General features: G+C 42.9%; 1 protein-coding gene across 1 annotated transcript in view; it reads left to right on the forward strand.

Annotated features, from left to right (window-relative positions):
• OXSR1 (oxidative stress responsive kinase 1) overlaps window positions 1-12,561 on the forward strand; it is a 91,277-nt gene that overhangs the window by 55,130 nt on the left and 23,586 nt on the right. Inside the window, exons 8-10 of the mRNA XM_077774012.1 lie at window positions 5,585-5,694; window positions 8,555-8,656; window positions 10,567-10,700. Coding sequence (XP_077630138.1) covers window positions 5,585-5,694; window positions 8,555-8,656; window positions 10,567-10,700 — 346 coding nt within the window. The remainder of the gene's footprint in view (window positions 1-5,584; window positions 5,695-8,554; window positions 8,657-10,566; window positions 10,701-12,561) is intronic.

Here is a 12,561-nt window from a genome sequence, read left to right on the forward strand (position 1 = left end):
AATTTATTGGATGCAACAAAAGCAGTTCTTTTCCCACCCCCATCTCCTGCCCAAATTACCAGTCTTTTGGTTCTGAAAACCAAAGCAATTCTAAAAGGGAAGTACATAGTTCATAAATACCTACCCCAAGAAATAAAAGTCTCAGACAACTTTATACCTCAAGGAACTAGAAAAAGAAGAACAAATCAGACTTAGCAGAAGGAAGGAAATAACAGACTAGTACAGAAATAAATGAAATAGAGACTATAGTGACAATAGAAAAGATCATTGAAACTAAGAGTTAGTTCTTTGAAAAGATAAAATAAACCTTTAGCTAGATTCACCAAGAAAGAGGATTCAAGGAAATGAAAAAAAGTTACAAATAGAAAGGATCATGAGAGATTACTATGAACAAATATATGCTAGCAAATTGGGCAATTTAGAAGAAATGGATTTGTTTCTGGAAATGTACAACCTACCAAGTTTGAATCATGAAGTAGAAAGCCTAAATAGAACAGTTACTAGTAAAATAGTTGAATCAGTCATCAGAAACCTCCTAACCCTCTAGTACCAGACAGCTTCACTAGTGAATTCTACCTGACATTGAAAGAAGAATTAATACCAATCCTTCTCAAACTCTCTCAAAGAAAAAAAAAAAAAGAAGAAGAAGAAGAGGTGAGAACTCTATTACACATGTTTTATGAGGCCGGCATTACCCTGATACCAAAACCAGACAAGAAGGACACAAGACAAGAAAATTATAGGCTAATATTCTGATGGGCATAGATGCAAAAATCTTCAACAGGTATTAGTATACTCAGTTCAATAATACATTAAAAGGACCATACACCTTGATGAAGTGGGTCTTATTCCAGAAATGTAAGGTTCATCATCTGCAGATTAGTCAACATGATACACATAACACATTAACAAAATGAAGGATAAAAACTGTATCAATGTCAACATGTGGAAAAAACATTTGACAAAATTCAGCATCCATTTATAATTCTCAGTAAGGCCAGCATAGAGGGACCATACCTCAACATAATAAAGGCCATATATGACAAGCCCACAGCTAATAATGTACTCAGTGGTGAGCTGAAAGCACTTCCTATAAGATCACAAACAAGAAACTCTCCCCACTTTTATTCAGTGTAGTTGGAAGTACTAGCCAGAGCAGCTAGGCAAGTAAAAAATTAAGGGCCTCCAAATTAGAAAGCAAGAAGTGAAACTGTCACCATTTGCAGGTGACTTGATATTGAACGTAGAAAACCCTAAAGACTCCCATCAGAAAACTGTTCTCATATTCAAATTTAGTAAAATTGCAAGATACAAAATCACACGTAAGTCTGTTGCATTTCTTTTTTTTTTTTTAATGTTTTTTTTTTTATTTATTTCTAGGAGAGAGAGAGAGAGAGACAGCGTGAGCAGGGGAGGGTCAGAGAGAGAGGGAGTCACAGACTGAAACAGGCTCCAGGCTCTGAGCTGGCAGTCAGCACAGAGCCCGACGCGGGGCTCGAACCCACGAACCGCGAGATCATGACCTGAGCGAAAGTCGGACGCTTAACCGACTAAGCCACCCAGGCGCCCCAAGTCTGTTGCATTTCTGTACATTAATAATGAACTATCAGAGAAATTAAGAAAATAATCCTATTTACAGTTGCATCAAAAAAGTAAAAAGCTAGTAATAAATTTAATCAAAGAAGTGAAAGACCGGTCAGTATATGGAGAAGTACAAGACATTGAGAAAGAAGTTGAAGACTTCTTCTTCAAGATACTCTTGGAAAGATACTCTTTGCCTATGAATTGGAGGAATTCATATTAAAATGTCTGTACTTCCTAAAACAATATTAATCCCTACCGAAATTAGAATGGCGTTTTTCAGAAATAGAACAATCCTAAAATTTATATGGAATCGTAAAAAACTTCAAATAGCCAAAGTAATCTCAAGAAAGAACAAAGTTGGAGGCATCACGCTCCCTGATTTCAAAGTAAATTACAAAGCTATACTAATGAAAACAGTACATTTGCATAAAAACAGGCATAGATTAATGGTACAGAAAAGAAAGCCCAGAAATAAACCCATAAACACACGAGCAATTAATTTATCGAAAAGGAGTCAAGAGGGGCTCTTCAGTAAATGCTGTTGAGAAGATTGAATGACCGCATGGAAAAGAATGAAACTAGAACACCATCTTACACATGCAAAGCTTAACTCAGATTGAACTAAAGAATATGAGCCATGAAACCATAAAACTAGGAGAAAAAAGGAGGGCAAGCCCCTTGATACAGGTTTTAGTGATTTTTTTGAATATGATGCCAAAAGCAAAAGCAGCTAAGGCAAAAATGAACACATAGGAATGTCAGGTGAGGAACCTGCAAGCAGGGCGCTGGGGTGGGTGGGGGGAGGCTCAGTCGGTTAAGCGTGCCAACTTTCAGCTCAGGTCATGATCTCACAGTTCGTGGGTTCAAGCCCTGCATCGGGCTCTCTGCTGTCAGCACACCCTGCTTCAGATCCTCTGTACTCCCCCTTTGTCCCTCCCTCCCTCCCTCTCTTTCTAAAATAAACAAACATTTAAAAAATCTTTTTAAAAAATATGCACAAGGCGCCTGCGTGGCTCAGTCGTTTGGGCGACTGACTTCACTCAGGTCATGATCTCACAGATTGTGAGTTCGAGCCCCATGTCAGGCTCTGTGCTGACAGCTCAGAGCCTGGAGCTGCTTCAGATTGTCTCCCTCTCTCTGCCCCTCCCCCACTTGTGCTCTGTCTCGCTCACTCTCTCAGAAAATGAATACACATTTTTAAAAAATGTTTTTTAATCTGCACAGCAAAGGAAATCAACAAAATGAAAAGGCATCCTACTGAATGGGAGAAAATATTTGCAAATCATGTATCTCATAAGGGACTAATATCCAAAATATATAAAGAACTCATAAAATTCAATATCAAAAATGAACAGGGGCGCCTGGGTGTCGCGGTTGGTTTAGCATCCAATTTCGGCTCAGGTCAGGATTTCACAGTTTGTGAGTTCTAGCCCCGCATCGGGCTCTGTGCTGACAGCTCAGAACCTAGAGCCTGCTTCACATTCTGTGTGTGTATGTCTGTCTCTCTCTCTGCCCCCGCCCCACTTGTGTGCGTGGCTCTCTCTCTTAAATAAACATTAAAAAATTTTTAATGAACAATCAGATTAAGAAATGGGTAGAAGATCTGAACATAAATTTTTCCACAGAAGACACACAATTGTCAACAGATAAATGAGTTACTAGGGAAATGCAAATCAGAACTTCGCACACATCGAGATATCTCACACCTGTTAGAAAAGGTTATTATCAAAAAGACTGGAAATAACAAGCATTGGCAAGAATGTGGGAAAACCAGAACCCGTATGCACTGTGGGATTGTAAATTGGTGCAGCCAATGGAAAACAGTATGGAGGTTCCTCAGAATATTTACAGTAGAACTGTTGTGTGATCTAGTAATTTTACCTCTGGGTATTTATCCGAGGAAAATGAAAACACTAACTCAGAAAGAAATATGCATGTTCATTGCATTATTTACAATAGTGAATAATATACAATGGGAGAAAGATAGTGTCTTCGTTAAGTGGTATTAAGAAAATTGGACAGCCACATGCAAAAAAGTGAAGCTGGATTGGATCACTGTCTCACACCATAGGTAAAAGTTAACTCAAACAAAGTGTATTAAAGACTCGAATGTGGAGGCGCCTGGGTGGCTCCGTTGGTTAAGCATCTGACTTTGGCTCGGGTCATGATCTCGTAGTTCGTGAGTTCCAGGCCCATGTCAGTCTCTGTGCTGACAGCTCAGAGCCTGGAGCCTGCTTCGGATTCTGCGACTCCTTCTCTCTCTGCTCCTCCCCTGCTCATGCTCTGGCTCTCAAAAAATAAATGTTAAAAAAAAAAAAAAAAAAGACTTGAATGTAATTGAATGTAAGACATGAAATTGTAAAGCTCCTAGAAGAAAACGTAGATGGTAAGCTCATTGATACATTTCTTGGAATGGATAATTTGTGGTGTATACATATGGTGAATATTATTCATAGAAAATAATGGAATTTTGCCATTCATGACTATGGATAGACCCTGAGGGCTTTGGTGTATGTGTAATAAGTCAGAGAAAGCCAAATACTGAATGAAATGAAGTCTTAACATATATATATTAGACCCTGAGCTCATAGATATGGAAGACAAATTGGAGGTTTCCAGAGGCAGGAGTAGGGGATAGGAAAGATGGGTGAACTGTTTTTATTTTTAGTTTAAATAAGTTGAGTTTTTAAGAATATGGGCTCAAGTAGACATTTCTCCAGAGAGGACATGCAGATTGCTAATAAGCACATAAGGATGTTCAGTGTCACTAATAACTAGGGAAAGACAAATTTGAGCTACAGTGAGATCCATCCCATCCCATCCGGACGGCTACCACCGAAAATCTCCCCCGGGTGCTTGGGTGGTTCCGTTGGTTAAGTGTGGACTCCTGATTTCATCCAGCTCTGGGTTTTGACTTAGGTCATGATCTCGTGGTCGTGACATGGAGCCCTGCATTGGGCTCTGTGCTGACGTCACAGATCCTACTTGGGCTTCTCTCTCCACCCCTCCCCTGCTCGTGTGCACTCCCTCTCTCAATCTCTCTCTCAAAATAAACTTAAAAAAAAAACCTAGAAAATGTAGAGGATGTGGAGAAATTGGAACCTTTTGTTCACTGTTGGTAGTAATGTAAAATGGTATGGCTGCTGTGGAAAATAGTATGGCAGTTCCTCAGAGAACTGGGGTGCCTGGGTGGCTCACTCTGTTAGGTGTCTGCCTCTTGATTTTGGCTCAGGTCATGATCTCATAGTCCTTAGATCGAGCGTGGAGCCTGCTTGGAATTGAGATGCTTTCTCTCTTTCTCTCCCTCTCTTTCTGTCTTCCCTCCTCCCCATTCTAAAAAACATAAATAAAATTAATGTACTATATAATCCAGCAATTCTACTTCCGTGTGTACAATCCCAAAGAACGGAGAGCAGGGACTCATGTAATTATTAGGACACCTGTTTTCATAGCATCATTATTCACCATGGCCACAATGTGGAAGCAGCCCAAGTGTCCATCAGCGGATGAAAGAATACACAAAATGTGGTATATTCATACAGTGGTATATTATACAGCCTAGAAAGTAGGGAAGTTTTGTAATATGCTACAAAATGGATGAACATTGAGGACATTGTGCTAAGTAAAATAACCCAGCTGCAAAAGTCAAATAGCGTACGAGTTTACTTATTTCGGGTCCTTAAGAGTATTCAAGTTCACAGAAGCTAAATTGTAGGATGCTGGTTGCCGGTGGCTGGGGAGGAGAGGGTGGCATGTTACTGTTAACGGGCATAGACTTTTAGTCTGGAAGGACTATGCTAATAGAATGGATTGGGGCAAGGAGGAAAATCTGTTGAGATGGTGCTGTGTTAAGCTGTGCCTTAATTTAGTCAAGAGCCTCTGTGGAAAGAAGAGAAAATGTCGTCATTTGTAGCGTGTAGAGGACTTTAACTGTATTATTTCCCTATTTACTTGTGTTAGTTGCCGTACTTCTAATGCCTTGTTGTTGGATCTATTTCAGACTTTGGGGTTAGTGCTTTTTTAGCAACTGGTGGTGATATTACCCGAAATAAAGTGAGAAAGACGTTTGTTGGAACTCCTTGCTGGATGGCACCTGAAGTTATGGAACAGGTACTCTTTGTCCTTTGTCTTTTAAAGATGGTTTAGGGTTTTTGTTACAGAATGGAAAACCAGAGCGGTGTCTGCTTCTGTTTGGGACACAGGTCCCCCTCACTGAACAATGCGGTTTGTGCCTATTGAGGCCTTTTGGGAGCTGAGACGGTGCAAAGCGAAGAAGCGATTACCTTTTATTGACTGGGAAAAGTTGTTTAGCGTTCCCAGACCTAAAAAATAACCTCCCTGAGGCTTCTCTGATGCCAGAGAACACATCTTGCTGTTGGATGCACAGAATAACCGGAGAGAAAGAGCAGATGCCCACACACTTCCCGGCTCTGACGGCCTGATGCCGTGCGTGGCTCCTGGGGACCGAGCTGGGCGCCACCGGTCTCCCCGCGCCGCCTCCGCCACGGCCGGCCGCCCACGCTGAACTCCGCTTTCGCTTTTTGCCTTTTTTCACAAACGTGGAAATCATCCAGGTTTCTTTCAATAAAAGTAGAAACAGGCACGACTGTAGGTCTTCCGTGTGAGCCAGATGGCTTTAACGGGAACTTCCAGAAAGTAGAGGATGCCTGTGCCACGTTAGCTGTGGGAGATGCGTGTCTCTGCCCTTGGTTAAGGCGGCCATGCACTCTTTAGAACAGCAGCAAAAAGCCTCTCGATCTTTCTAAGTGGTCTGTAAAACTGGAGCTTTCTACCCCGCCCAGCCTGAGCAGTAGTATAATGAAGACTGGTTCAGCACTCGGGCCCACGTGACCAAGTACATGCCCTCATCTTTTGCTCACAGCTCCATTTCCGTTTGCTCGGAAACCGCTGCGCTCAGCCAGCCGTGTGCGGGGGCTGCTGTTCTCAGCCCGCCCCGTGTCGGACTCCTTGTCCCGCTCGTTGGCTTTCGGCCTCCGCTCCCCTCGTCTCATTCTCCCCCTTCCTGACGGGCCGCTTCTCCGACTCCTTCTCTGCCTTTCCCTCTGTGTCCCCGGACCTTGTTCTCGAATTCTTCTCTCACTAATGTGTCTCATCTCCAGTTCCCACCTGTTACATTTGCTAAAGTATGTCCATGCCGGTCTTTCTTCCTAAGCCTCAGCTCCACAGGGATGTTTACATACATGTCCTAGAAATAGACGAAAGTCGGTATGTCGAACCGGATCCACTTTCAGTCCCTACGGTGGCTGTACTGGCCGAGTGGGCGGGGAGGCGTCCGCACCCTAGGGGAGCTCGTGCGGGGCCCACAGCACCTGGTTCTGGGCCAGGGAGACCGACGGCACGCTGGTGGTCGCACATGCGCGTGGCGGCAGGGAGGACACGCGTGTCAGCGGGGGCTGTGTTCCGGGGGGACAGTGAGTGGACAGTTGCTTTTTGTGTCAAGAGAGTGAGGTAGGCCTGGGTTTCCCGGTGACAGTGTGATTGGCTTGTCTGAAGGCCTCTGAGGGCGGGCGGAGCTGGGGCTGGGGGACCTTATCCTCGGGAGCAGGCTGGAGGGGCCACTTGCACTTGGCTCATCAGAGGTCCATCCACCTACCGGGGGTCAAGGCAGCACATCGTGTGGGCTTTAATTTCAGGCGTCACACTACACCTCCCCCCCCACCCCCAAGCCTATTTCTTGTCCTGTGTTGCTTAGGATGGGAAAGAAAAATATTTAACTTTATAATGTGCTCATGACAGTATAAAAGGAAAGAAATTTGGCAACACACATTAAGAACTTTGAAAAAATTCACACCCCTTGTATCTTTTTTCATCATAAAAGTTACATTATCGAACAGGTTAAAACAGTACCGTAATAGGTTAAAACAATACCGTGACAGAGAAAATTTGGAGAACAGGACTTACCACTGGGCTATCAATTTTGTTCTAGTTCTTTTTCTAAAAAAAAAAAAAAAACGAAAAAAGAAAAACAAAAAAACCATATAGAGGGGCGCCTGGGTGGCTCAGGCAGTTAAGTGTCTGACTTCGGCTCAGGTCATGACCTTGCAGTTCGTGGGTTCGAGCCCCATGTTGGGCTCTGTGCTGATAGCTCAGAACCTGGAATCTGCTTCGGATTCCGTGTCTCCCTCTCTCTGCCCCTCCCCCGCTCATGCTCTCTCAAAAATAAACATTAAAAAATTTTTAATAAAAAATTTAAAAAGGCAAATACATTCTGTACTTTTATAATAGTATCCAAACTTGTGAAGAATTTTGTACTCTTTTTTCTTCATAAATGCTTTATCACAAGTAGTTTTCCATATTTTTAGATAGAATTCATTTACATTGCTTTTAGTTGACTAGGTAACATTTCATTGGACTGAGTGTACCATACTTAATAGTTTCACCATTGTTGGGGGACGTTTATTCAGATTGCTTTTTCTTCCCCTGTTACCAAGTATATTTAGCTTTTGCTTACTCTGGATTATTGGTTTAAAACTTATGAACGCTTCCGTTGGGCGCCTGGGTGGCTTAATTGGTTGGGAGTCCGACTTCAGCTCGGGTCATGATCTCACAGTTTGTGGGTTTGAGTCCCATGTTGGGCTCTGTGCTGACAGCTGAGAGCCTGGAGCTGCTTCGGATTCTGTGTCTCCCTCTTTCTCTGCCCCTCCCCTGCTCATGCTGTCTCTGTCTCTCTCTCTCTCTCTCAAAAATAAATAAGCATTAAAAAATATTTTTAATTAAAAAAGCTCATGAACACTCTGATGGCTTTTGATAGATGTTAGAAGCTTCCTTTTGAAAGTGCTTTCAGGGGCACATGCCTGGCTCAGTCAGAAGAGTGTGTAACACTTGATACCTGGGTTGTGGGTTCAAGCCCCATGCTGGGTGTAGAGATTACTAAAAAGAGAAATAAAATAAGATAAAAGTGCTTTTACGGTGGCAAAAGCAATCACATACGTCTTCCTGGTCTTTACAGGTCCGAGGCTATGATTTCAAGGCGGACATCTGGAGTTTTGGGATCACAGCAATTGAACTGGCCACAGGGGCAGCCCCTTATCATAAGTATCCACCAATGAAGGTGAGGTTCACAGCCAGCACCCTGCCCCAGCCCGTCCCAGTTTTGTTCAGAGACTAATCCTACCATAAATGGATTGGAAAAGGGTATGTTGTTTAACTGTAAAGTGGGAAGCTATTTTGAGGCAAAGGGATGGTTTACTTTTTAAAGGGGGGGAGCGGAGGAGATGAGGTTCACGTTTCACCCATTACCGGCCGTGACGCCAGAATTGGAGCCAGACACAGACACATGTTAACCTGTTTGCTCAAAGTGAGAAATATCTCCAGCTTTTAGTACTTCCATTTCAGCAAATATAAATTTAATCTGAAAAGCAAGTATTAATTGTGACTAGAGCCCCTTTTTATTCTTTAGTGTTGACTTTGTATTCAGAAAAATGGCTTGGCTTGTGGGGCGCCTGGGGGGCTCAGTCGGTTAAGCGTCTGACTTCGGTTCAGGTCATGATCTCCCTGTTGATGGGTTTGGGCTCCGTGTCAGGCTCTGCACTGACAGCTCAGAGCCTGGGTCCTGCTTCGGAGTCTCTGTCTCCCTCCCTCTGTCTCTGTCCTTCCCCTACGTGTGTTCTCTCTCTCAAACATAAATGAATGAATTTAAACAAAACAAATGAAACATGGCTTATCTTTTATAAAAAAAGGCACACAGTCTAGAAAGCCACAGATCCCCTCAAATGCCACCACGTAAGTAATTACCTTCGTTACGAAGAAGGAAGAGATTTAGGATGGACAGAGTAACTGAAACAGTTACTGCAGAGAAGGCGGAAGAGAGCGACGGGGAGGAGGCTGCAGGCCTCGCAAGCAGGCGCGTCAGTGACTCCTGTGATAGAAGCGCCGGGAAGCGCGGGCCGGTTACAGAGGTCCTGCTGACGTGGAGCCACGGATAGGCCAGGCAGCGGGGCCCCGCTGTTGTGCCATGGTTTTATTTATTATTTTGTTTTACTTTTCTATTTTGCTATGATTTTACTTTTATTTATTTTTAAATGTTTATTTTTGAGAGAGTGCAAGCGAGAGAGGGGCAGAGAGGGGGACAGAGGAGCCCAAGCGGGCTGTGCACTGACAGGCTGACAGCAGCGAGCCTGAGCCTGACGCGGGGCTCAAACCCCCGAACTGTGACATCGCGCCCGGAGCTGAAGTCAGATGCGCAACCGACTGAGCCCCCCCTCACCCCCCCGGCGCCCTGATTTTACTGTTTTTTTTTTTTTTTAAAAGTACTTTGGTAATATAAGAATGGGGACAGAGGGGGCGCCTGGGGGGCTCAGTCGGTGAAGTGTCCGGCTCTTGATTTCAGCTCAGGTGATTATATCGCTCTTTGGGAGTTCAAAGCCCACACCAGGCTCTGTGCTAACAGTGCAGAGCCTGCTTTGGATTCTTTCTCTCTCTCTCTTTCTTTCTCAAAATAAATAAATAAAAGGAAAAACAGAATGGGGACAGAGGACCTGAAGAAATGGTTCTTTTTTTTTTTTTTTTTTTATGTTTATTTTGAGAGCAGGAGAGCGTGAGCAGGGGAGGGGCAGATAGAGAAGGAGACAGAGAATCCACATCAGGTCCTGCTCCATCAGCGCCAAGCCCGATATGGGGCCCAAGCCCGCCAACCGTGAGATCATGACCTGAGCCAAAGTCGGACGCTGACCAGACTGAGCCCCCAGGCGCCCAGTGGAGAAAGGTTTCTAACTAAGGGGCAGTCATTGCCAGTGCTGTTGAGCCCTTGCAGGCACGTGACCTAGGAAGCCAGCCGTCTGTAGGATATTACCTGTGTGGAAAAGACCTGAATAACACTGTGTTCCAGACACCGGGGCTAGCTGTGAACCCTCAGAAAGTACAGCCTCCTCGTGGATTGTGAGGTTGTCTATATTGGAGAATGTTGGCCACAGTACTTTACTGAGCGTGTAGGAGTTTATGTTGTATCGGAAATTCTTCCAGGTTTTAATGCTGACACTACAAAATGATCCTCCTTCTCTGGAAACGGGCGTTCAAGATAAAGAAATGCTGAAAAAATACGGAAAATCATTTAGGAAAATGATTTCATTGTGCCTTCAAAAGGATCCAGAAAAAAGGTAAAGGAGATAAAGCTTACGTTTGTCTTCATCAAACATGTAAACCATTGTGGGAAGTCTAAGTACCACATACACACATCTATGTGCAGGAAATTGTTTCTGCATATTCAGGTATATTTACATAAGTATAAGCTTTAGAAAAAATATGCAGAGATTATTACACTAGATTGGAAATGAATTAATTAGTTACTTTCCTCCCTTATTTTTTTTTTTTTAAATATTTTTTATTTATTTCTAGGAGAGAGAGAGACAGCATGAGCAGGGGAGGGTCAGAGAGAGAGGGAGTGACAGACTCTGAAACAGGCTCCAGGCTCTGAGCTGGCAGTCAGCACAGAGCCCGACGCGGGGCTCGAACCCATGAACCGCGAGGTCATGACCTGAGCGAAAGTCGGACGCTTAACCAACTAAGCCACCCGGGCGCCCCTCCTCCCTTCTTATTAGTATACAGTGTGTATTCTAAACAGTTCAGCTATTTCCTGGTTAGGATTTTATACATTTGTACATTGTGAACTCTGTTAATACCAAGTTAGTGGGAGAACTTGTTTTCAATTTGTGCGTAAAAGTCATAAGCAGACAAGTATCTTAATCCTGTTTACAATTTTAATAACAAAGGAAATACACATAGCCAATGTTATAGCTACTGCCACATAATCATATATGCATTTCCTTATTGGAAAGGTTTTAAGAAGTGTACCAAAGATTCAAAGCCATTACTTGTTTACACTAGACAGATTGGATGGCAAGTAAGTCAATAAACATGGTCTAATGGGTGTCTCTCTATGAATTAAACAGAATCAAATAATGTTGGAAGTCACTGAGTACAGCCTTTTATCTGTGAGGTCAACCAGCTACCTAGTCATTGAGGTGGGACTTAAATCCAAAACTTCTGATTCTGAACTAGGTTCAGTTTTTTCTATATCTCATTTTTCTGGTTTACATGTATATTCCACTCTGTTTTTTAGCACTAAGAGTTTTTGAATTTTGATTTCTGTAAAAATCAACAAAAATAAAAGATTGTAATTGACATCCTTAGTCATGTCCTTAGTATACTTAGTGGGGCTTCAGAATTTATTGCCAGCAGTATTGGAAAGGGTAGGAAAAATAGGTAGCAGAGGCCAAACTTGTGCTATTAGAACTTTGTTTCTGAACAAATTGGTATAAAAGAGGGAGACTTTTGCTTCTGCTTTAGTTAATTAACTAAAATAACAGAATTCTTTTGTTACAAACACCTATAAATGCTGAATAAATTTATCAAACTTAAGAATAAAAACCAAATCCAGAGATAAGTTTACCATGAAGGGAGGCCCTCAGGTGCCAAAAATCATGAGGGAGACCTAAGTCAGAGAAGAAATGTCATGAGCTAATCCTGTGGCTGCCCTCAGTGGGACCCTGTTCATTTTAATAACCTACTGGGTTAGATTTCAAACTCCCATGTGGGACTGGAAATGAGATACTGGGTCTGGCCACCGAGGATCCAAACTGAGATCCCTGCTTAAGACTAAGACTTCCACAAGCCGGCCTTCTGAGTAAAAGGATGGTTCGGAAAACAAAATATGTGTCCATCATCACAAAACACGGCAAAAATTTCTCTTGAATAATCAAATCCTCTGGCTTGGACATTGTGTGGGTTGACAGTCTGAATTTATACTACCCATATTATCCAGGAACCCACAAGATTAGAGAGTAAAAAAAAAAATATTGCCAAGCCAGTTTTATTTCTGACAGAAGCTACTAGAAAACTATACTGTTCAAACTGTTCCAAACTCGAGATCCAGGAGATTCCTGCAGGTAATGCCCCATTGAAGAGACCACAGTCCGAAATTATAAGGCGCACAGTAAGATACTGCACAGCAAACTGGAG

The sequence above is a fragment of the Crocuta crocuta genome, unplaced genomic scaffold (assembly GCF_008692635.1).
Source record: "Crocuta crocuta isolate KB4526 unplaced genomic scaffold, BGI_CrCroc_1.0 scaffold541, whole genome shotgun sequence".
Taxonomy (NCBI): Eukaryota; Metazoa; Chordata; class Mammalia; order Carnivora; family Hyaenidae; genus Crocuta; species Crocuta crocuta.